Source organism: Acipenser ruthenus, chromosome 3 (genome assembly GCF_902713425.1).
Source record: "Acipenser ruthenus chromosome 3, fAciRut3.2 maternal haplotype, whole genome shotgun sequence".
In the NCBI taxonomy this organism is placed as follows: Eukaryota; Metazoa; Chordata; class Actinopteri; order Acipenseriformes; family Acipenseridae; genus Acipenser; species Acipenser ruthenus.
The window spans coordinates 68,974,581-68,997,538 of record NC_081191.1 but is presented as its reverse complement, the minus strand read 5'-3'; the positions used below and the strand labels follow the sequence as shown (position 1 = coordinate 68,997,538).

General features: G+C 37.5%; 1 protein-coding gene across 1 annotated transcript; it reads right to left on the bottom strand.

The window, feature by feature from the left end:
* Positions 1–22,958, bottom strand: LOC117435693 (twisted gastrulation protein homolog 1). Its single transcript, XM_034059050.3, has 5 exons — positions 22,098–22,958; positions 19,435–19,601; positions 8,488–8,587; positions 5,149–5,415; positions 1–544 (listed from the first exon to the last, which is right to left on the bottom strand). The coding sequence occupies exons 2-5, from the start codon at positions 19,558–19,560 to the stop codon at positions 363–365; spliced, it is 675 nt and encodes a 224-aa protein (XP_033914941.1). The 5' UTR covers positions 19,561–19,601; positions 22,098–22,958; the 3' UTR covers positions 1–362.

Sequence of the window (22,958 nt, the reverse complement as noted above, 5' to 3'; positions counted from 1 at the left end):
TGGATTTATTTATTTAATTTTTTTGGCATAGCATTTATTTGCAAGCATAGTGAAGATGGATCAGCTATGCAGGTGTAGATTCCTGAAAAAAAAAAAATTCAAATCTACTGTACTATAGATATACATCTCAGGTAGAAACCTATAAAACTTCTAAAAATATACAGTAAAAATGTAAAACATACAAAAGGATTTGGCGAAGGCAAATATTTTACATCATCTTAATATGAAACTACAATACAAATGACAACTTATTTTTTGTTTTGCACAGTTCTGGATGGCAGAGTCATCATTACTCCTTTTCTGCTGTTCTTTGTATTTGTTGTCCATTGTAGAAGTACTGTGTTCTTGAGAAAGAGTCTTTTTCAAAACATGCAGTTCATACACTTGACAGACTTGCTGCCGTAGTCAATGCACTCAGGGCCTATGCATTCACAGCAGGCGTTGTGGAACCATCTGTATTTGGAGGCTCCCATGGATTCACACGAGACTTTACACTGGTGGATAGACATGCAGTCATCAAAGTAGACCACTGTGCACATGTGATCTGAAAAAGGAAAAAAGATTATCAGATTTAATAGCGTGTTTAATGTAATGTTTCCATCAGACAGTTGGGATCGGAAAGAGATTTTAAAATCAGTCCCATTAATGTGAACTTTTTTTTCATGACCTACTGCTCTTTTGCAGTAATTTGTTGAATGATTTCTAAAACCTACTGTTTAGTTAGCGTAAAGACAGACTTTATACTGGTGTTTTGGGCCACATTTTTTTTTTTTTTTACTGAACAATAACAGTAATGTGACTTTGAATTTCCTTTACACAATTGCACTCTGTAGTATGGAAATTACAAAGTGTACCGTCTCCCGAACCAAGAAACAAAGTGGTTTAGTTTATATAACCCTGCAAGTGTTTTGAACTCATTATCTTAAATGGTGTCTGAGATATGAGTCTTTGACACTGGCAATCGCAGCTTTGTAAAATTAATAACACAAAAGGTACCCCCCCCTTGCATGGTACCCGAAGATTACTTATATAAGTCACAGAATATAGTTGTGTATAAAGCCAATATCTCAAAAGGTGCAAGGTCTTTTTCCAGAAACAAAAAAAGTCATACACCCCAATATGGTAGCCATCTTAAGTCAAACGTACCTTTACTGTTTCCCCTTAAACTGAAATATGAAGTCTGTATCTTACATGTGTCAGATATTAGTTTAAGTTGCCATGTCAATAGGTTTACTAAAACCTTTAAGCTCCCCTAACAGGGATGAGTAAAAAGCTTAATGACAATGCAAAGCAATTGTCTGAGAGATAGATCTTTTTGAAGAGCGGACAAAAATGTAAATTTCAGACCAAAAAAATTACATTTCATTACAGCTTATTAAAAAAAAAAAGTTTCCTTTAAAACCCAACCAGCCTGCTTTTCATCTGATTTGCTGTAGTACCAAGAAAGTCTTCTTTTGTCTTCTTTTCTGCCATGGTACATATGGTACAAATAACAGGCCATCTGTTTTTGGAATGAACAGTTGCTAATTAGTAGAGCAGGACCCAAATGGTTTATTGCTCTGACGATTAGAGCAAAACAGGCATGCATTTATATCGTTTTTATATAGTTTTATATAGTTTAGCATTTATATAGTTTTAGTTTCTAAAAGCTACAATAATCATATGCCTACTTACTACTAAGAGCTGGTGAAGTTTCATTTTACACATGCTTGTCCGAGAATCTTTGCCCACCCAGGTAAATACAACCTGAGCTGAAAGTCTGCATCTGAATTAACGAATAGAAGCGCCTCAGCTGGAGTGCACTTTAATGAATGTCCCATTCAACAGCAAAATATAACTGGGTCAAGGGTTCATAACAAAGCAGGGGAAAAAGAAGAACAAAGGAGAACGCAGATCAAGATTAATTAGGATCACTTTCACAGCACTGGAGCGAAACCTAGTCTAACCTCTGCGAGTAAACTAGCAAGCTACTTTGTTTGAAAGCCCGGGAGCTTTTTAAGGCAGCTCAAGAGATGGATTTCTTACAGCCAAGATGGGAGTGCTTTGTGACTAAAGTAGGTAACCTTCTACAGTTTACAGGGCTGTTTTATACTTACTTTTCTTTCAAAAACTTTCAGGATATCACCAAGTCCAAATTGCAAGCATTTTTCAAAACATATCTCAGTGGGTTAGCTAGGCCTCTGGCTTGACTGTGAGAATTCTCAATTCTCAATAGTACATAAGCTTTATTGATTATAATACCATAAATATACTTAACACAGAAACAAATATGAAAGCGACGTAAATTACAAGAATAAATACATCACATGGTTTTACAGAATTTTATTTAGATTATGCAGTTTTGTAAGTATGATTTTATTTGTTTAGAAATGTGCAAAATGTTCAAACTAGCATTTTACTGAATGTGAACACTATGACAAGAGAATAGTTTACAGTATCAGGTCTTGTGAGGTTAGCCAACTGTTTCACCTGGTATTCCCCGCCTTCCAGCAAGAGATATTGGGTGTTTAAGAAACAACCCAATTGCTCCACCGAAAGAAAGCATAAATTAATAAGGAGGAATTCTGATTTAAATGGTTTACATGTTACCTTCAAATTGATTTGATCACACAAACTTTGCCTACATACAAAACATAATATACATTTTGAAATGAATTTGTGAGGATCGGTGATGTGAAACCCACACTAATTTATTAATCAGGCCCTAAAACTGAAAAGAAACTATTGTACTATAGGAAGGCTGTTATCTCAACTTGACAAGTCAATCACAAAACAGCTAAGCCAATATTCTGTTATAATTAGAATTGTTAGATTTTGTTGAGACCTTAGGCACACTTCCCCCACAGTATAGTATACATTGAATGGCATTAATAGGCTAGATAAGTGTGGGGCTATTACACTGCATTTAACCACACACACACACACACACACACATATATATATACACATATCTCTGTATATACAGTGCCTTGCATAAGTATTCACCCCCCCTTGGACTTCCACATTTTGTAGTGTTACAACCTGGAATTAAAATGGATTTAATTAGGATTTTTTTGTCACTGATCTACACAAAATAGTCCATAATGTCGAAGTGGGGAAAAAATCTACATATTTTTCAAAATTATTTACAAATAAAAAACTGAAAAGTCTTGATTGCATAAGTATTCACCCCCTTTGCTGTGACACCCCTAAATAAGCTCTGGTGCAACCAATTGCCTTCAGAAGTCACATAATTAGTTGAATGGAGTCCACCTGTGTGCAATTAAAGTTTCACATGATCTCAGATTAAATACACCTGTTTCTGGAAGGCCCCAGAGTTTGTTAGAGAGCATATCTAAACAAACAGCATCATGAAGACCAAGGAGCTATCAAAACAAGTCCGGGATAAAGTTCTGGAGAAGCACCAATCAGGGTTGGGTTATAAAAAAATATCCCAAACTTTGAACATCCCCCGGAGCACCGTTAAATCCATTATTAAAAAATGGAAAGAATATGGCACAACCGCGACTCTGCCTAGAGAAGACCGTCCACCAAAACTCTGACCAGGTAAGGAGGGCATTAGTAAGAGAAGCAACCAAGAGGCCAATGGTAACTCTGAAGGAGCTGGAGAGATCCACAGCTGAGATGAGAGAAACCGTCCATGGGACAACTATAACCCGGACGCTCCACAAAGCTGGGTTTTATGGAAGAGTGGCGAGAAGAAAGCCATTGCAGAAAAAAAACCATATCAAATCCCGTTTGGATTTTGCCAAAAGGCATGTGGGAGACACAGCAAACATGTGGAAAAAGGTTCTCTGGTCTGATGAGACCAAAATTGAACTTTTTGGCCTTAGTGCAAAACGCTATGTGTGGCGCAAAGCCAACACTGCTCATCACCCTGAGAACACCATCCCCACGGTGAAGCATGGTGGTGGCAGCATCATGTTATGGGGATGCTTTTCATCGGCAGGGACTGGGAAACTGGTCAGGATTGAGGGCAAGATGGATGGAGCCAAATACAGGGAAATTCTAGAGGAAAACCTGTTTCAGTCTGCAAGAGACCTGGGACTGGGGCGGAGGTTCACCTTCCAGCAGGACAATGACCCTAAACACACAGCCAAAGCTACACTGGAGTGGTTTAAAAACAAGAACCTGAATGTCTTAGAATGGCCCAGTCATAGCCCAGACCTCAATCTGATTGAGAATCTGTGGCAAGACTTGAAAATTGCTGTTCACCAACGGTCCCCATCCAACTTGACAGAGCTTGAGCAATTTTGCCAAGAAGAATGGGCAAAAATTGCAGGATCCAGATGTGTAAAGCTGGTAGAGACTTACCCAAAAAGACTCAAAACTGTAATTGCTGCCAAAGGAAGGTGCTTCTACCAAGTATTGACTCAGGGGGGTGAATACTTATGCAACCAACAAATGTCTTTTTTTTTGTTTAATTAACTTTTGTGTCACAATAAAAAAAAATTTCACCTTCAAAGTGTTAAGTATGTTGTGTAAATCAAATGGTAAAAATCCAAGGGGGGTGAATACTTATGCAAGACACTTTATATATATATATATATATATATATATATATATATATATATATATATATATACACACACATACACACACATTGTCTATATATATATATATATATATATATATATATATATATATATATATAGACACACACACTCCAACAATTAGGCCTTATGAAAAGTTTTATATAGACTCCAAAGTGTTTTATTATCGATACATATCACAGATTATGTGGCATATGTAACATAAAACTGGTCAAATGCAAGTGCTATGTGTAGTGTAAATGAAATACAACATTGCGCATGAATTATATGCTGATAGCTATAATTAGGGATAACCCAAGCCCAATCAGCAACATGTTCTATATACAGAGCTCCTTCGATATTTCACCATTCGATAAAGCACTCATTTGGTTAAATTCACCGTTTGGCCATGTTGACAGTAAATAGTAAAAATATACTTTCCTGTACAAAGACCTAATTCACTGTTTTCAATATTTCACGTTTGTTTGATGTGTATGTCAGATAGCTAAAACAAAGAGGGAGCAATGTATTAGACTGTACAGCTTAAATAAGCCAATAAATATTTCATGTGACACTTAAATATTAGTGCTTGGATGAATATACGAACAAAGCTCACCTTTGTCGCTGTCGTAGCGTGCGTGGATGCTGTTGCCAGGGACAGAAACATTCTGGGACTGTGCTTCGTCGAGAGTCTCGAGGAAGGAGACGAGGTTCTCGTGATGGGAAAGCTCCTCGGCGACAGGGAAGGACACAATGTTCCAGTTGAGCTGTGTCTCCCCCTCTGTCAGTGCCCGGAACAGAGACGGGATTGGCTCGTGCAGCTCCTCCACCGTGCTCTTAGACGTCGGCGGTGTATCGCTGTAGTTTTTGGGATTGCACATTCCTGCAAAGACAAAGGCAAATGGAAACTGGGGTAAATAAAAGAAACATAACACATTACCAAAATCGCACCATATTGTTAAAAGTCAACCCCACCCCATCTTAGTTGGAACACAGTACACAAGACAAAAGTAAAAGGAACCAAATCGTTTTGCCCACTTCATAAGGTTTTTTTATTTAGGCATGTATTTTCAGAAATACTTACGTAAGAGCCGTTATGTTACGTGATTGTGTACGTGTTTAAAATACAAATCAATTATGTTGTGTCGGTAACATACATTTACATTCATGTACCTTAAGTTGCTTTATAGTCATTGTTTCCCCAATTGGGCACATCTGAAAAAAACACACCTGAAACAGAACTAACTACATTCGGATGCTGAGAAATAACACAAATATTATACCCATTTATAATGCCTGAAGATTTTACCATTTATTCTGTCATCTATGGCTATTAGAAGGACTACAATACTAGAAATAAAACAAACAGAAAACTACTGTAGCCCAGACTATATGCTCTAGCTGCTACACAGGAGCCCCTACCACGTTTTGAAAACAATTATGTAACCATCTTGTTAGTAAATCTACAAGATTGGAAAAACTAAATGCAGACTATCCACTTAAGTCAAAAAGATGTAATAGTATTTTCAGGTAAAAATGTGTTAAACCCAACTTTCTTTAACATAAACCTGCACTTATCAAGTTTTGAAAATACATGCCTAAGCGTGTACATATGCACCACTTTATGTGGACTATTTGCTTAACAGACACACTGGGAGACATTCCTTTGTGCGTCGTGTGGTGCTGGATAATGCTCCTGCTGTGATACATAAGATCTCGAGACGTGGATAAAGTAACCTAGGTTCAGTTTAGATTGCCCTTATGATACAGTACTGTATAGGTATAATTAAAAACTCAAATTCAGTAACAATAACAAATGCTATTAACATGTGCAGTTTTTGTATTGTGTGTCTGTGGTGAATTGTTTTTATTTGATTTGTTTGAAAGTCTTAAAAACTGATCTGAACACTACAATTGTAAGTGTTCTAAACCCTGTATTTAGGGGAGTCCTCCTATTTTGTGAATGAGTAGTCCTGATCCAGACACTACTTTTATCCATGGCAGATGTTCTTTATTACCGCCTCTTGGTGCCTGTCAGGGCTGTGATTGTGAACATCTGGAAAGTTGAAATACTTTTCTTAAAAAAGGGAGTAACTCAGTGAACCAAGCACTCAGACACACGCAAACACAATAGAACTAAAGGCTTTCTATTAGCTTTTCACAATGGAAACTTCCTTAATCCCAATTGTGAATCCACTGAAAATGTAAATCCTAAAAAATAACAGGCGACATTCCAAGACAGCAGGAGTATTACAGGAGGTTACTATGTTGACTGACTTTATAAGAGCCCTCCCCCCAATTCCTATAACAAACAGTTTGACAATGTACTAAATCTAAAAGTTAAAACAGCAAGGGTGTCGAGGTACTCCACTCTAAATGGTAAAACCCATATTCATTTAATATATATCTTGAATGGTGCCGTGTGTGCGGCACCTGTCAAATCTGCCTTTTAGTGTTACTAGAAACGAGTTCACATAATACGTTCTTGTAATGTCATCCCTACATATTACAAACAACCCAGTCAGTCATGGTCTCCTGGGAGTTTAAGAAAATAAACTCAGCTGTCCTAGCGCTTCCTGTGATCCACTGCACAACACTAATCCAGACCAACTGAACTGTAGGAAAAAGAAACATTTCAAACAAGTAAAGCTCTTATTTTGGTCTGAAGGTTTTAGGTTCCCCAGCAACTACTGTGTGTTTCTTATGAGAAAGTCTGTTGCATTCAGCCCTTGAAAACCCAACAGAAACGCTTGCACCAAGGTCTTGACTTCTGCTCATCTAAACAGCCATGCCCTGTCAGATCCAGGATTTGAGCAGGCATATAGGGAGTGCTGTATTTTTTTTTTCAATTAAAAAAATCGCTTATTTTACGGCAATTCAGAGTTATTATACAACAAATGTTTCGAAATGTTTAACTTTTTACCTCAAAAACAGTAACTGCTAAATTGTAGAATATGTATGTCCACCATTTAAATACATTCTATTTTCACCATTAATTAATTATAAAATAAAAATAAATAAATGTAAAAATAACATGTGAAACGCCCCCTTCTTGTACTGGACAGAGCGATCTTTAGCAGAAATATTTTCAATCTTTGATGCAGCTGGTGTCTTTTTTGTTGAAGACAGAAATCGTGCCACTCTATGCAGTGTGCTCAATAATTTACCAGACGCAAACTAAACCGGCTGCCAGGTTCCTAAATACAGTGTAACAGGTAGTGTGTCAATAAGGTACATTTTTGCTGTATTTGTTTAAGTGATAATAAAATATGTATATTTATAGAAATAGGAATTTTCACAGGGAACTACATATTACACTGCAATGGGTAAATTTCACGGAATTGTGAAATCCATGATAGCAGCCTTATTTATGGGGCCCAATGAGTAATGTCACCTTTAAAAAAAAATAAAAAATACCCACTATTAAAGATCTATAGCAACAAGCCATTTGTTTACATGATACAGTTCCACAAGTTAAACATTGGTATTAATCCAATTAATAGTACTTTCTCAACCATCTAAAACCCCAAAACACAGCTGTTTTTCTATTTGCTTATCTTTGGAATATCCGACATGCGGAAATGGTAGCAGAAGTTCTGTTCAGTGAGACAATTGCTGGGTGGGGCAGAACTATATTTTAAGGCCTTTATATGATTCAGTTTCAAATGACGATCCAGAAAAGAAAAATATGAACTTGGACTCCCCCAAGAGGGTCTGTGCACCACAGCAAAAATGTAAGGGTTCACACTATAATGGAGAAATACCACAAAAACAAATATTTATATTGCACACATAAGACAAACTGTCTCTAAGGACAGTCCATAAGCAGGTTTAGTGCAACAGAATTTCTTTTTCCTGTTGGTTGAAAAGCAGCATGTTTTAGCAGCATATGTAATGTGGGTAACTGGGGTACTCCATTGCAGCACAGACCCCCTGATCAGTGTGCCGCACTCACCTACGCAGTCACAGCACTCATCCCAGAGAGTGCCAAGGCACAGCATGCACTCCTTACAGCACGAGCAGTTCCCATCTGTCGGTCGGCATTGACACAGCTCCTGTGCAAGAAAGGGAGAAAGGTTCGGTCAGAAAACACACCTTCCAGCACTATGGGGAAGGGTTCTTTTTTTTGTCTATAAATGAGAATTGTTTTTTCCATTTGCAGCTTTCTACTTTCATCTGCACTACTGAATTTTAATAACAGTTTCATTCCACTGGTAACAAGCGTGTGGGTCAAAATTATTGAGCTTTTGTTACAAATATTGCAATGAATTTAGAGACAGAGGTGATACTGAAAAAAGTTCAAAAATAAAAAAACTAAAAGTTATATTAGATCATACATCACTTGGAAAAAAAAAAAAAAAACAACCATTACAAAATCGAAATGAACTAGGTCACAGCAAATATAGGGCCCATTATTGGTACTGGATCAACAGGCTATTGACTGAAACCATGTAATGGGGGATAACTGACAAGATTCGTCAGTGAATGTTACAAATGCAAGGTTACTTCACAAACTGCTCTGCCTTTGCTCATATTTCTTGGGAGTGTCAAAGTGTTGTGCATTAGAGGGAAAGTACACACCTGCTCCTCCAGAAACTTCTCCACACAATGCCTGAAGCTGAAAATGTACACATTCTTCAATCTCTTTGAAGTGTTTGTCTTTTAATCAATTCTCCACATCAATATAAAAACAGTCTACTAAAACACCTTAGCTTTTTTTTTTATTTAAAGCATATACAATTCCAAACAAACAGTACAAATCCAAAAAGCACTGAATTGGACCAAACATCTTTATAAATACAGTTCTTACTTACATTTAAGTATGAAATAGAGCACACTCTTTGAAAGGCACTTCTAACAATACAAGAAAGTAATTGAAGAGCTAACGGAATGCAATATGACAATGGCAATACACCTATATGGAAACAATGTACATATCTTATAATGTTAGGCTACAAAGACACAGATACTCTCCACAACTTGTGCGAAGTAATGTTAATACCAAGTTCCACGACAAATGGATAAGCGATTCTCCACATATATGCAAATATGTAAGTGTAACATACAACTGTGGCCAAAGGGGTTGAATCACCCTATAGAATGAACTCACTTTGCTTCATAAAGTCGAAAGAAACCTGCTGAATAATGTTACGTTAACATATTGAATTACATACCGCTTTGTAGTTTTCCATATACTTAACGAAAAACTGACAACAATTGAAAAATGTGACATTTCGGAATCTATCATTAAATACTGTACTACTATTACAGCTTCTGGTAGAATTTTGCAATATCATTTTGTAGTTTATTTGACTAGATGATGTTAAATAAAAGATCTAAATTAATTACATATCGACTTTTGGCCATAGCGCTACAGATGGATAGACAGATATTCCCTTATATCCCTAGAATCTGATATTATCAATAACTTGTTAGACTAGTTAACACAATCCTTGATATTCACTGTTTAGGGAAGAGGTGGTTTAAAGGGAATTAGAAGCTGGCAAAATCCTAAATGGTACAGAAAAGGTCAAACCCAAGTTACTACTAAAAATCAGCCCAGAAGAAATGACCAGTGGGGGAAATGGATGTTTACAGTAAAGAAAAACTAATTCAGCACTTTTTGTGTGAGGTCACTAAGGCTTGAACACTGGAATCATTCAAGCAGCAATTAGATTATGTTCCCTCAGAAAACAGTACTAAACAGGTACAGCCATATAGGCCTTGTGAGTAGACTTCATGAAACAATATAAACAATTTTTCATTAGCTTCTCACTATTATTAATTAAAATGTTAACATTATGACCAAATAAAATAATAGAACCATTTTCTAAGGCTTATATATCAAACATAAAACTGCAATTTCCTGACATGACACATCTCCAAAATTGTAAAATGTAGTTATTTTGATTTGTAATATCCAGCTGTCCGTATATTGGATGGATACGGACAGTTGGAGCCTTGTCACGTATTCTAAATCACTGCGCTGCCTCACAGAATTTAAAGTATCGGACGGTAGCCATCTTGCTTTTACAGTTACAGATCTAAGGCTGTAACTATGAAACTGAGTGACCAATTACCTGCAAAAAATCCCAAAGTAGTAAGTAGATTTGGATGAAGAACAATAAATAAACTGAAGAACACCCCACCCCCCCAAAAAAAGAAATCGCTGTCTTTATACTCAGTCAGTCACCCCTAAACATGATGATTTATGCTATTTTTTCTTCAAATCTACTGTTTAACCTGGATTATAAAGGCCCACACACACACACACATATATACACACACACACCCTTCAAAAAAAGAAACACAAAGCAGATATTTTTCTGAGTGTCACATTGTCAGGATCGAAAACGCATGACGTACACCAAAATGACAAAACACGTGAACATTCCTAAAATTAACACCATTTGCTTCAGACTTGCAATATTCACGTGCATTCACTGCACGTGCAACATGCCGAGATGTCGCTATAAAAGTGAAGGGTTTTCAGCTTACATGTCTTATTGCTGTTTGCTGTAGACACATTTAAAAGTTGGCACCGATACCAGCAACGTGGAATACTTGACCACCCAAGATCCGGTAGACCATGTGTGACGACGGCAGCCCAGGCCAGATTTATACACCTACATCATTTATGCGACAGGTTCACCACTGTAACCTCTACAACATCTGCAGTACCAGAAATGTGTAGAATTTCCAACCAGACTGTCAGAAACCACCTACAGGAGGCAGGTATCCAAGCAAGAAGGCCAGTTTGTGATTATGACACCACTGAAGACGTAGTCGAAGAATCACTGGGTATGGCCCATACAAAGATGGAGAAACGTGGTGTTCAGTGATGAATCCAGGTTTCTACTTCGACTTGCAGATGGAAGAGTATACAGGCAACATCATGAACGTTTTGCGGCCAACTGTGTGTGACAGGTTGACAGATTTGGTGTTGGGAGTGTCATGGTGTGGGCGGCAATCTCAGACAGTGGCAGAACCAATCTTGTTATGAGATCATATGGCCTCATGTGATCCCATTCATGAACCACCGTAATGTCATTTTTCAGCATGACCGCACACAGCCCAGGCCACCACAGCTTTTCTCACTCAGAACAATGTTCAAGTGCTTCCCTGGCCGTCTCGATCACCAGATCTGAATCCCTTGAGCATTTGTGGGACAAGCTTGATCGATGTGTGTGACGATGTCATCCTGAGCCACAGACATTACAAGGACTTTTCCCAAGCACTTGAGCATGAGTGGGTTCCCATTCCCCGGCATGTTACCCAGGCTCTGATTCGATCCACGTGCAGGAGATGTCAGGCCATCATCGATGCCAATGGTGGGCATACCTATTACTGATTTCTGTTGAACTTTAACTTTGTTTTACCTTTGAAAGTGACTTTGTTGAATGTCTGTGGCAAAGCGCCCGCCCCCTTTGTATATATGTATATGGGTGCTGTTATTATTTATTATTATTATGAGTTTATGTATATATGGCGGACGAAAAGCCGCTGCCATTATTTGTTATTGTTTTAGTTTTTACTACCTTGTGAGAATGTGTGACTGATCAGCTACATAATATAATTAGCTGACAGTCACGCATCCATAGTAAACCCGTGCAGAATGTGACCAAGGGGTTAACAAGATAATTAATAGCTAGTTAATCCCTCTATCACCACTATAAGAACCTGCATCTTTGGCTGCAACGGGGAGAGAGAGGAGAGACCATCGACCACAGAAAAAAGGTACTTGTTACAGAAAACCATATTAGTTAGTGTCTGTTTTTTTGTTTGGCCAACGCGTCCTTTCTTTTTTGTGTTTTGTTCAACTGTTTTGATTGTTTTAATTAAATAAAACACTGAGCGCCAATGCGCTCAGTTTCAGCACCCGTTTTTGTTATTGCACTTCCTGGTCCATGAAGTCACCACACACACAATGCCTTGCCTTGTATTCACCCCCCTTGGACTTTTCCACATTTTGTAGTGTTACAACCTGGAATTAAAATGGATTTAATTGGGATTTTTACCATTTGATTTACACAACATACTTAACACTTTGAAGGTGCAAAATATTTTTTATTGTGACACAAAAGGTAATTAAACAAAAAAAAAGACATTTGTTGGTTGCATAAGTATTCACCCCCCTGAGTCAATACTTGGTAGAAGCACCTTTGGCAGCAATTACAGCTGTGAGTCTTTTTGGGTAAGTCTCTACCAGCTTTGCACATCTGGATCCTGCAATTTTTGCCCATTCTTCTTGGCAAAATTGCTCAAGCTCTGTCAAGTTGGATGGGGACCGTTGGTGAACAGCAATTTTCAAGTCTTGCCACAGATTCTCAATCGGATTGAGGTCTGGGCTTTGACTGGGCCATTCTAAGACATTCAGGTTCTTGTTTTTAAACCACTCCAGTGTAGCTTTGGCTGTGTGTTTAGGGTCATTGTCCTGCTGGAAGGTGAACCTCCGCCCCAGTCCCAGGTCTCTTGCAGACTGAAACAGGTTTTCCTCTAGAATTTCCCTGTATTTGGCTCCATCCATCTTGCCCTCAATCCTGATCAGTTTACCAGTCCCTGCCGATGAAAAACATCCCCATAACATGATGCTGCCACCACCATGCTTCACCGTGGGGATGGTGTTCTCAGGGTGATGAGCAGTGTTGGCTTTGCGCCACACATAGCATTTTGCGCTCAGGACAAAAAGTTCAATTTTGGTCTCATCAGACCAGAGAACCTTTTTCCACATGTTTGCTGTGTCTCCCACATGCCTTTTGGCAAAATCCAAACAGGATTTGACATGGGTTTTTTTTCTGCAATGGCTTTCTTCTCGCCACTCTTCCATAAAGCCCAGCTTTGTGGAGCGTCTGGGTTATAGTTGTCCCATGGACGGTTTCTCTCATCTCAGCTGTGGATCTCTCCAGCTCCTTCAGAGTTACCATTGGCCTCTTGGTTGCTCTTCTGACTAATGCCCTCCTTACCTGGTCACTGAGTTTTGGTGGACGGCCTTCTGTAGGCAGAGTCGCGGTTGTGCATATTCTTTCCATTTTTTAATAATGGATTTAACGGTGGTCCGGGGGATGTTCAAAGTTTGGGATATTTTTTTATAACCCAACCCTGATTGGTGCTTCTCCAGAACTTTATCCTGGACTTGTTTTGATAGCTCCTTGGTCTTCATGATGCTGTTTGTTTAGATATGCTCTCTAACAAACTCTGGGGCCTTCCAGAAACAGGTGTATTTAATCTGAGATCATGTGACACTTTAATTGCACACAGGTGGACTCTATTCAACTAATTATGTGACTGCTGAAGGCAATTGGTTGCACCAGAGCTTATTTAGGGGTGTCACAGCAAAGGGGGTGAATACTTATGCAATCAAGACTTTTCAGTTTTTTATTTGTAAATAATTTTGAAAAATATGTAGATTTTTTCCCCACTTCGACATTATGGACTATTTTGTGTAGATCAGTGACAAAAAAATCCTAATTAAATCAATTTTAATTCCAGGTTGTAACACTACAAAATGTGGAAAAGTCCAAGGGGGGTAAAAGTTTACATACCCCAATGAAAATTTATAATTTCTCAAATTTTGCTTTTGTGGATGTGGAAAGAAAAGTTACAAAAAATTATTTATTTCAGCAATTTATTTTGCAAAACTCCAAAAATGCTAAATCAAAAGTAATTCATACCCTTACAAGGAAAATGAAATTAATAGTGAGTTGAGGCACCTTTAGCAATAATAACCTCAAAATAAACAATTAGGATATGTGTCATGATTCTTTAGTGATTTTTGACCATTCTTCCACGCAAAATTGTTCCAGTTCATTGAAACTCATACCAAAGATTCTCATTCGGATTTAGATCAGGACTTTGTCTAGGCCATTCCAGAACCTTGATTTTATTCTTCTTTAACCAATCTGAAGTATATTTTGATGTGTGCTTTGGATTGTTGTTCGTTGTAAAATAAGTTTTGTAGCGGAGAGTTTCAGATGATTGGCCAATATCTTTTGGTATGCTATGGAATCCATTTTACCATGTATTGGAACTAAATTTCCTGTGCCATTAGAGGAAAAACAGCCCCATAGCAGGATATTACCACCTCCATGCTTGACAGTAGGTATGGTGTTCTTTTCTTTGTACACCTCACCAGACTTTCTCCAAATGTAATGACTATCAGACCAAATAGCTTGATTTTTGTTTCATCACACCACAAAACCTTTAACCAGAACTCATATCCGTTATTCAAATGCCATTTTGCAAACTTTAAACTTTTTCCTTGGCCTGCGACCTTTGAGACCTTCACCATGCAATACTTGACCTATGGTTGAATTGGAAACCCCAGTCCCACTTGCAGCCAATTCACTTTGAATATCTTTGGCAGTCATCCTCGCATTGTTATTAACATTCCTCACAATTCTTCTACTTGTCCCTTGGTGAAAGAACCTTCTTTCTTCCAGACCAAGGGAGCATTGTGGCAGTACCAGTACAAGAAGTCTTGTACTTCTTGATAATAGAAACAACAGTTGAAAATAGGATACTCAAATGCTTGGAAATCTTCTTGTATCCTTCTCCAGCTTTATGACAATACATCATTTTCTGCCTACGGTCTTCAGAAAGCTCTTTACTTTTTCCTCTATTGACTTATTGGTAATGACAGCAGTCATCCTATGCCTAACCCTTTTATACTCTCTGAGAATGTTCACCTGCAATCCAGCATTTTCTAGACATTTCTAGAATTAGGCTCTGCATTATCATATTGAAATTTCTAGCACCTTGTTGACAATACTATCATAGCATCAAAGGGTATGAATACTTCTGAATTAGCATTTTTGGAGGTTTGTAACAAAATTGCTGAAATAAATAATTATATATCTATTTCTTGTAACTTTTTTCCTCATCCACAAAAGCACAACTTTGCACAAAAGATTTTTCCTAAAATGCTTTGTTTTCGAGAAGTTTCTAGAAATTATAAATTTCCATTGGGGTATGTAAACTTTTGACGACTATATATATAGCTTATGCTAAAATCTTCTTCTATTCTTGGTAGGCCTGTGGCTGTTGACATCTGTGGCATGTAAAAACGTGTTTTACTTGAGTCATTTGTTAATAAGGTAATAAGCAACATCCAAAAACAGGGACTAGAACATTTTGTTAACAAGCAACATAATCATGGGATTAGGATAAGAAAGTAGACATACAGCGACCCTTATACAAATGTGTGCAGACATGCCCTGCCGAGCAATCATGTGTAACATTTAAATTGCTACCACACCCTAATGGCTGCTGCTTGGCAAAACCTACAACTATTAAAAAAGCAAAAGTTATTTTAAGTTAAACCCAGTTATAAGAAGTATGAAATTCTTCTGTGCAGCAAAGTCATCTTATGTCTTAGGACAACTATTGTATGTATTGTTTATAATAAGAATTATAAGTCATATCCCCATTGGAACTTACTAGTAGCAACTACACTTAGAATGTTAGTTCTAAATGTTTACACCACAACAGGTTCTGTATAAACAGATTAAGTAAGTTAATATTGGGTTTCATCTGGCTTTTATTTAGTTAATTTGACTTATAATATGTTTCTAAGTGTTTGGTGACTACCGCTAACCGAGTTGAGAGAGTACTTTCTTTTGCACTCTTTGTATGACTGAACCGACTCACTTTGCTTGTGGGCCTGACACAGCAAAGAGTGCGTAAGAAATACACTCTCAACTTGATTAGAGGCAGCTAACGAACACCTAAACATACAAGAGAAGATGTACAGTGCTCCCTCGCTATAAGGCTCTCGATTATAACGCGCCTCGGATATAACGCTCCTACAGCATATTAGGCCTATTCTGTGGTTATCTTTCCTAATTTACTTTTTTGCTGCCGAACCTGGGGCGAGCCCATTCTCTCTTCCCCTCGCCCGACCCCCTCTCCTTCTCACACTTAGTTTGCTTGTCTGTTGCTTCGAACTGAACTCCCGACCGCCGTTTAGCCAGGCTATTTATGGTTTAAAAACTGCTAATTAAAATGATCCACGAGTAGGAATGTTACCTTTTTTCGTTTTTGAAAAAAATAGTGTTGATTACATGGTGCTTTATGCATGATTAATTCACGGAAAGTTACATTTTTGCTCCACTATATGTGCATTATAGAGAGTTATTTTATTTAGTATTTGTCAGATGTGTGTTGTTAGGTGTCCTGCGGCGCCCCCAACCCCCTCTTATACGCTCTTCGGTTATAGCGCTCATATTGTGTCCCCCCTGAGACCTGCGTTATAGCGAGGGAGCACTGTATTTACAAACTGTACTGTAAAACGTTAGGTAAAATGGATATATGAAAATGATCAGTATCATTAATAAAATGAAACAATGTGAAATGATTCATTTCTGCTGGTTGCCACCTGCAATGAAACGTCATAGAGGGAAGCCTAAAATGCAGCTGTGCACCATGTATGTGAATTATGGAATACAGCTTTGTATCAAAAGTCAAATGACCTCAATATGCCAGCCATATTAAGTCAGGTGTCAATGCCATGGTCATCAAATTGAGCATGGAGGGGGGTTACATAACCCTGCAAATGAGAAGTAACTATCTCAAATGGTTTCTGAGCTATGAGGCTTCGACAGTGGCTGTGGCAGCTCGAGAGAAATAATCATAGAACATACAGAGAAAGAAGCCAAAGTCATGAGGAAGGTAGAAAACCATATGACGACTTCAATACTGCAGCCTTCTTAGGTGACAGGTCAAACTGAAGGGTGTTAGATTTTCCATAAGTTTCCATAACACTGAAAATATAAATGTGAACTTGCAAACTGAAAGGGTTATTGATAAATTAGAAGTGTTGCAGCAAATCTACAAATTCACCCCACAGAACCGGGTTATGTATTTCACATCTGTCCATCGCAAAATGAGAATGCAAACTAAAATTATGTGTTAAAGGCAAGACATGAGGTCTTAAACATGAATGAATAAATATACATCATGGTCTTGACGTGTTTTGTATGCTATTATCACATCACTTTAACTACAGGCATATAAACTGGCATAGGCAATTCACAAAGCCAAAGGGCCTGGACATCTTCTCCGAATAATATGGCTTGACAGCTTTGGTCTATGCACAGCCAGTTTGGTGGTAAGAGGAGTAACAAATAAAGCCTGAATCATAAAACCCAAATACTGAACTTTATTATGACTCACACACCAGAAAGATTAAAATCAACCAGCAGAAGTTGAAAAATAACCCTCAGATCTGGTGAGGTAATGTATTATGGAAAATATGAACACGCAGCAAAGTGGGGGAAAAAAAACCACTAAGCAGTGGATTCTTGCCACGTAGCAAAAGAGATTTCATTTTCATAATGTTCAACTTTATTCCATAAAAATGGTAAGCAACTTGAAATCAACAGATTAGGATAAATAATCCATCTTCAATAATGTTTTAGACAGAAAACAGTGAAACCTGTTGGGCATGTAAAAGAAGACATAACAAAGGCCAACTGGGGAGTGGAGACTGACACAGAACTGGTTTAATGACATTCAGCTCTTATAAAACCACAAATAATCATCTAGAAAGTTTTTCACCTGAAGACAAGGGATGGGGTACTTTCAACGTTATCTGTCGACAGTACTGAAATATAAGCATCAAATATGTTCCACTGAGAATGGAAATTTAAATCTGATAAAGGAGGATAAAAGAAGTCAAAATGCTGCAGCAAAGCCCTTGAGACTCATCAACACAAGCCTTCTAAGGCACACAAGATGTTATATCTGCACAACCAGAAGAGACTGTTCTCATGTTTCACTGGATGAATGAAAAGTGACAAGGTATGAAATAAGTCCACTAACTGGGTCACACTCCGATGCTCTACGCAGAGTTAAAAGTCAGAAATGTGTCCAGATAACTCACTGCCCCCAAACATTGCCATCAGAACCTGGCATATCCAATACTGTAAGATGCAATATCCTCTATTAACCGATGGACCTCATGCTGCTAATAACTGAACAGTACAGATGGTAAATTCAGCTCTTAGCGAAATGAATTAATGCAGTTGCAGATAACAAAATAAAGTTAAAAAAAAAAACATTAAAAAGCTGAAACAAGATTTTTTTTTTGCCGACCTGCAAACCCAGTTTGTGTTTGTGTTTTATTATTCTTTCTGTCTCAGGTTAACACGTAGGGTGTAAAAAAAATGTTTTTGATTACTTTGAGAGACAGAGAAAGCACAGTATGAACTGTTTCTGGAATGTTGTTCTGTAAATTACCAAATACTGTATTACTGTAACAGGGGTTCATGTTAGTGTAGGATTGACTTTTAAAATAACAATAATAAAGAAAAAGTTAAATAACACCTAGCACTAATGAATAACATGTCCTAACCCATATTATAACCTGTTCCTTGTAGATGGAGTAGCTTGGGTATAGTGTCAGAATGAGAGGTTTGTAATGCTACTTTTTTCTGCTAATTTCTGTATGAGAACTGCTTTTTTTGTATAGCCATTTATTCAGCTACAAAACAGGTAACAAGCTGATTTCTACCTCAGTATGAAAAGTACTTTGCCTAACCTCATCATCTGTGTATCACCCCTTTCACTTTTTACAGAAGGTAAACAAAAAATATTTCGAGTAGTTTAGTGTGTTTGCTTTAGAAGATATTTTAAAAAGAATATATCTGATTAAATAGATATTCTTGAATCAGTGGATAAGGGGATTAGGGAACTGACTGTGGAAATAAAAATAATTTTCTTAATGCCACAAAATGTTTGACATGTACTGAAAGATAGCCAGAACAACAGGGTAAAGTCCATGTTATTTTTTTTAATTCTAAAATTGACATTAGCTCTGTTTGGCATCTGAAACATATCACGACAGACCTCAAAATATAACATTTTTCACATCTGCAAACAATCCTGGTGGATGATGATTCCTTACCTGGATAAGGCACTTGCTGACATCACTGGCACAAAGTGCCTTGTTGCAGGCACCAGTCAGTGACAGTCCCAACAGAAGTAACAAGAACACAGCTGCAGCTGGGATCACAGCATTCCCTGACCTCATCCCTGCTCTTCTGAGGACTGCCACAAAATCTGTGATGCAACCTGAATCAAGAGCGTAAAATGGCTTTCAGCATGGTGAACCACAGTACAGTAGATGGCTGATTAACATGGCTACATACAGTATGTGTTTGTGAAATGGACTAAAGAAGGATTTAAAAAAACTAAATGATCCTACCCTTAAATTGACTGGAAAAGTCATACCCCCACCAAAAACACACGCACACCACACGCACACATTAATATATATTGTAGCGATCCTGGTTCCCGTAGGCAGGCTCATCACACAGGGCGTGGCAATCCACACACAGGAGGAGAGCGGGCGCGAACCCGGGACCTCTCGCACTAAAGCATAGCGCCGATACCGCTGTACAAAAGAGCTGGCTCCCTTGCTAGGAGCGTATATCAGGCTTATGTCTTTGTGTGTGATTACGTCACCTACCAGCCCTACTGCTGCCTTCCCCCGTGCACGCTACACTCTCCCCTGACAGCCTCAAGTCCGCCCCGGACTTGCTAACCAGGCTACAGTCCGACGAGTGCGTACCAGGGTACCTGCATCCCACTTCTAACACCAACGTAGCGCTCTTGGTTACCTCAGGCAGGCGCATCACACAGGGTGAGGCAATCCACACACAGGCGGAGGGCGGACAAAGATATTTCAGTTTTTTATTTTTCTTAAAAATATTTCCCAACATAAAACCAATGTCACCTTACAATAACTGATTTTGAGTTTCAATGTTTTAAAATAAAATATCAAACAGAACGAAATTTCAATGTACCATTTGTAATTCAGTAATATGAGAGAATTGGTCAGGGGTCTGAATACTTTTGCAAGGCACTATATATATATGTGTGTGTGTGTGTGGGTGTGTATATATATATATATATATATATATATATATATATATATATATATATATATATATATATATATATATATATATATATATATATATATATATATATATATATAAGGAGACTGTGTGGTCCAGTGGTTAAAGACAAGGGCTTGTAACCAGGAGGTCCCCAGTTCAAATTCCACCTCAGCCACTGACTCATTGTGTGACCCTGACCAAGTCACTTAACCTCCTTGTGCTCCGCCTTTCGGGTGAGACGTAGTTGTAAGTGACTCTGCAGCTGATGCACTGTTCACACACCCTAGTCTCTGTAAGTCGCCTTGGATAAAGGCGTCTGCTAAACAAATAAATAATAATAATAGTGATTGTTCACTTTATTTTATCAACACTAACAGTGTTTTACATCCTCACGTTTAAATGTTTTATTTAGAATGCAGTTTTAAAATACGGTATTATACCCGATCAAACGAAAATTATAATTTTACCACAAGTTATGTAAACACGTTTCTGAGTTCACAATGCATATGTGTGTGTGTGTGTGTATATATATATATATATATATATATATATATATATATATATATATATATATATATATATATATATATATATATATATATATATATATATATATGTGTGTGTGTATATATGTGTGTGTGTGTGTGTGTGTGTGTAATTGTAAACTACGTTCCACAAAAGTGTGTTACCCACCCCCAGCCCGCGAATAGGGGTTGCGCATGCACAGTTAAGACTGGAAAGTAAACATACATTTAAGCGGACACTTGGTAGTTTATCGGTATGATTTGATTTAAAACACTTTCGACGGAGAGATATTTTGACCTTTCAACTGTGGACAACGACATCTATATCTTACTGTTCTCTAAACCATAAAATATTTTAATTGATTAATCACCATCCCTTCGTAACAGTAAAATAACGTACCAATACCAGTATACAGATATTGTCCAATTACACGTTTCCATTACATTGAAAATATAACACGTAATACTTAACGCGTACAATTATATACTTCTGTCAAAATAAGAGAATGGATCATTTGTTTCTAGAAAAGGACTGTGCTTTTCCATTGCTTTTTTTTTATCCAATTGCCTCTAAAAAACACACACACAACTAAAGTAGAACCTATAAAATTGTATTTTATATATCACACACTAACACAAGTATACAGTGTAATGTTTATTTTTAAAATGCGTATGTTAATGATTCAGCCCTTCCACGAGTTTCAGTAAGTTGCCATGTTTAACTTTGCTTTTTAACAAATGTACAGTATGCATCAAAAATGTCTTTCGCTTCCTATCGATCTCTATCTTTTATGATCTAGGAAGTGAATTCTTGGGAGGAATGCGATTGCTAAATTAATTCGCGACTTTGGTAACAATTAGTTATAAAACATTTCTCTGAATGCTATCACATTTCTTGTTTTGCAGGTCTCTCCATTTTCTCTTTGCATATTCCACTGCCACCCATTCGATTGCACTGACTCGAGCATTACAATTGTATCACCTAAATTGAAAGGATTCCGTTGTGCATTGATTAAAATTAGTTGTCTTACAGGATTTAATAATAATACTAATACTAATACTAATAATAATAATAATAATAATAATAATAATAATAATAATAATAATAATAATAATAATAATAATAATAAAGTATAACTCACCTTCACACGTGTTGGCAATCTTATTTGTGTATAGTTCTATTAAGGTATTTGTTATTGTGTTCCTTTTGAAGTCTTCCCAAATCTTATTCAGAACAAAATCATGCTGATGTTCTCTTCTGATGGCGTGAGCTATGCTGCACTTCACCAAAACACAAAGCAAGTGGCGCAGCTCTTGGGCGCCTTAAAGACATACAGACCATTTTCACTGCAGCAGCGCCTCATGCAGAGCTGCCAACAATTCCAGGTGAGAAACATTGCTATCTGCTACAGTGGGGGTGGGGCCGGAGACAAGCTGTGCAGCTTTTTTTTCTTTCTTTTTTCTTGGAACATCAGCTCCTCACGTAGTTCAGAATGGCTGGTACCGGTGTATGCGTCAGTGCTCAGTTTGAAACAGATAAGAAGAAACCTTGCAATAAACTGTTTAATTTGTTATGCTTTTGGTTTTGGCAAGGAGCAATTTAGTACTACTAGGCATTATATAATTACACGCTGCATTTATTGTTAATAAACCATTATATACACACACACACACACATACCCGACATTACACAGATATGTCGTAGCCCCTCCAACCAAGATTTGTCAATTTTTTTTTTTTTTTTTTTTTTATCGTCTAGTCTGGTGTCAGTTTTCTCTAATTGATTATTTTCGCAGTCACTTCACACCCGGCCGTGGCGTTTACCCTAGGAAATGTTGGTAGATTTACTTTGATCTAACTAGTGCAACAAAGCCATCAAACACGTTAAGATAACTTAAAACATAGATAACAAAATCAAACACACTGCCTACATTGTATTGCGTTGTTACTGTTCTCGATACTTTTTGCATGTCCCTAGAGAAGATCTTTGTTTAGTTCTCTGT

Excerpts from the sequence above, each read along its gene's own strand:
- LOC117435693 (XM_034059050.3), bottom strand. The coding sequence starts at position 19,560 with ATGAGGTCAGGGAATGCTGTGATCCCAGCTGCAGCTGTGTTCTTGTTA. Across the intron at positions 5,416-8,487 it reads TGAGTGCTGTGACTGCGTAG|GAATGTGCAATCCCAAAAAC; the intron begins GTGAGTGCGGCA and ends TTGTCTTTGCAG. Across the intron at positions 545-5,148 it reads ACGCTACGACAGCGACAAAG|ATCACATGTGCACAGTGGTC; the intron begins GTGAGCTTTGTT and ends TTCCTTTTTCAG.